The sequence below is a fragment of the Triticum aestivum genome, chromosome 5B (genome assembly GCF_018294505.1).
Source record: "Triticum aestivum cultivar Chinese Spring chromosome 5B, IWGSC CS RefSeq v2.1, whole genome shotgun sequence".
NCBI lineage: Eukaryota > Viridiplantae > Streptophyta > Magnoliopsida > Poales > Poaceae > Triticum > Triticum aestivum.
This window is the reverse complement of record NC_057807.1, coordinates 572441417-572443509: the sequence shown is the minus strand read 5'-3', so window position 1 is coordinate 572443509 and position 2093 is coordinate 572441417. Positions and strand designations below refer to the sequence as shown.

Genomic DNA, 2093 nt, shown 5'->3' with positions numbered 1-2093 from the left:
GCCACTATCACCCTCTCAGAGCATATCCAACAGGCGCCCAAAAATTACTCCGCGCGCTAAAATTCAGATTTTTTGGGTGCCGGACAGCTCCAGCAGAAACTGTAAAATAGTATGCACACAAAAATGGTTAGGTGCATGCTGAAAAACGCTATCCCATGCTGCAAATTTAAGCGCCGGATTACACACGCTTCATAATTTACACTGCGTGTTTTTTGGGCGCACGTGTTTGGGCATCTGGTAAACTAGATATGTTGGGTCCGGCACGCTAAAAGTGCTAAAATGACGCGCTAAAATTATTTTAGGGCGCGGAATTTTTGTGCGCCTGTTGAAGATGGCCTCATGTTTGTGCACGTGTGTTGAGAGGGTAGATACGGCAAACAACGTACAGACGAGGAAGGCGACAGGCCCATGGCCTCGTCGTGGTAGAAAACTGAGGTGCGCAAAGAAACCGTCCCGATCAACAAGAGCAAGCAAGATCATTCTCATCACCACCAATAGGGGAGAAGAAAGAATTTGGAAGCAGATCGATCGCACCGATGGATTAATATATAATTGACTGCCAAGAATAGCTCGGCAGAAGCCGGCCGATAGGTTTCTTCATCAAGATCCTCGGGAGATGATTAATCGAACTTGATTTAACTTCGTATATACACAAATTAAACCTCGTACGGTAATTAAGGGCCTGTTCGGCTGCTCTCCGCGGAGCGGAGCCGGCGGAGCGCCCTTTTAGCAGCTCTGCGTATTATACCTAGCAAGCCACTCCGCTCCGGCGTGGAGCCGCGGAGCGGAGGGAGTCCGAACGCGGCCTAAGTTTCATCGGATCGATCGACCGAAACTTACACATAGAAATGAACTCCAACACTTGTGCGTAGTTTCCGGAGTACTATGTAGGTAGCTAGCTTGCGCTCTGAGGCGAGGAGGAAGACGTACGCCGAAGCATTCACTTATGAAAATAAAGAGCCAGACATCAACGCAGGCGGGCGGTCGCCGCCGGCCCGTGCGTGCGTCCTCTTGGACAAAGGCTCGATGAGAGATTCAGAAACCGATCGACAGCGGCGCCACCGGCGCCGGCGTCGTCCGCGACGAGGACGATGGCATGGCCACCTGGCACTTCCCGCACGCGGTGCGCCGCCTAAGCATCTGGCACATGCCCTCGGCGACGCGCTCCGCGGGTCCGCCGCGCCTGAGCATGCGGCAGAAGGCCATGTGCGCCCGCACGGCCTCCTCCACGCCCATCGCCGCCGCGCGCTTGCTGCGGCCGGCCTCGTACTTGACGGACTCGGAGCACAGCCCGCACAGCCACCGGCCCCCGAAGTAGGCCCTCACGCGGACTATGTACTCGCCGGTGCACTCCTCCCCCAGGCCGCAGCACTCGCAGCTCACCACCGCCGACAACTCCACCGCCTCCATGTCTAGCTCAGGAAGTTGAATTATTAGCTAGAAAACCACGGCGGGCTCTTTTTCTTGGACTGGTTGATCTGGAAGAAGAAGAATCAGGTTCGCTTGTGCTTTTCGTGCTGTGCTTTGTGTTGTGTGTGCAACGGTAGGTCCATTTATACATCGTTTGGGAGGCCCAGGGCACCCTGGCTCTCGCTGTGTGGCGACCGCGACCCGAGCGACGAACAGTTTGTTTTGTCACATGGAGTCACGCACGTACCCCCGCTCACCGAGCGGGTGTAGCATTCTTGGGTGACACATCCACCAGGTGTATGCCGTGTTGCCTGTGTTTTTTGAGCCCGTTTACACTTAGCTACTCCTATTTCCATCAGGTACTACGTATGCTAGTGCACTACTACTTGTTCCTCGCCTGGTTTAATTTGCCCTGACGAGAAGGGAACATGATCGACAAGAACATTTCGTCCAGCTCTGCGTGTCGTCCAATTTAATATGTCTGAGGACTATGAGCAAATCTCCGCGCGCTTTAGTCTTCGAATAGACCATCTTTGATTACCATTTCGTGACTTCGATGATACATACAGTATAATTGATCATGCATGTGTGGATTGACCTTGATCACTTCCAAGTTGGAGCTAGGTGCGCGGAGGAATTCATCTCTGCCCTAGATCACAAGCAAAGATCGACACCAGCTGGTT

At 53.5% G+C, this 2093-nt stretch overlaps 1 protein-coding gene across 1 annotated transcript; it reads right to left on the bottom strand.

Annotated features, from left to right (window-relative positions):
- Positions 1-512: 512 nt before the first annotated feature.
- On the bottom strand, positions 513-1722 carry LOC123116964 (uncharacterized). The gene has a single exon (XM_044537827.1). It carries the CDS (start codon positions 1408-1410, stop codon positions 1036-1038), a length of 375 nt encoding a protein of 124 aa, XP_044393762.1. The 5' UTR covers positions 1411-1722; the 3' UTR covers positions 513-1035.
- Between the last annotated feature and the right edge of the window lie 371 nt (positions 1723-2093).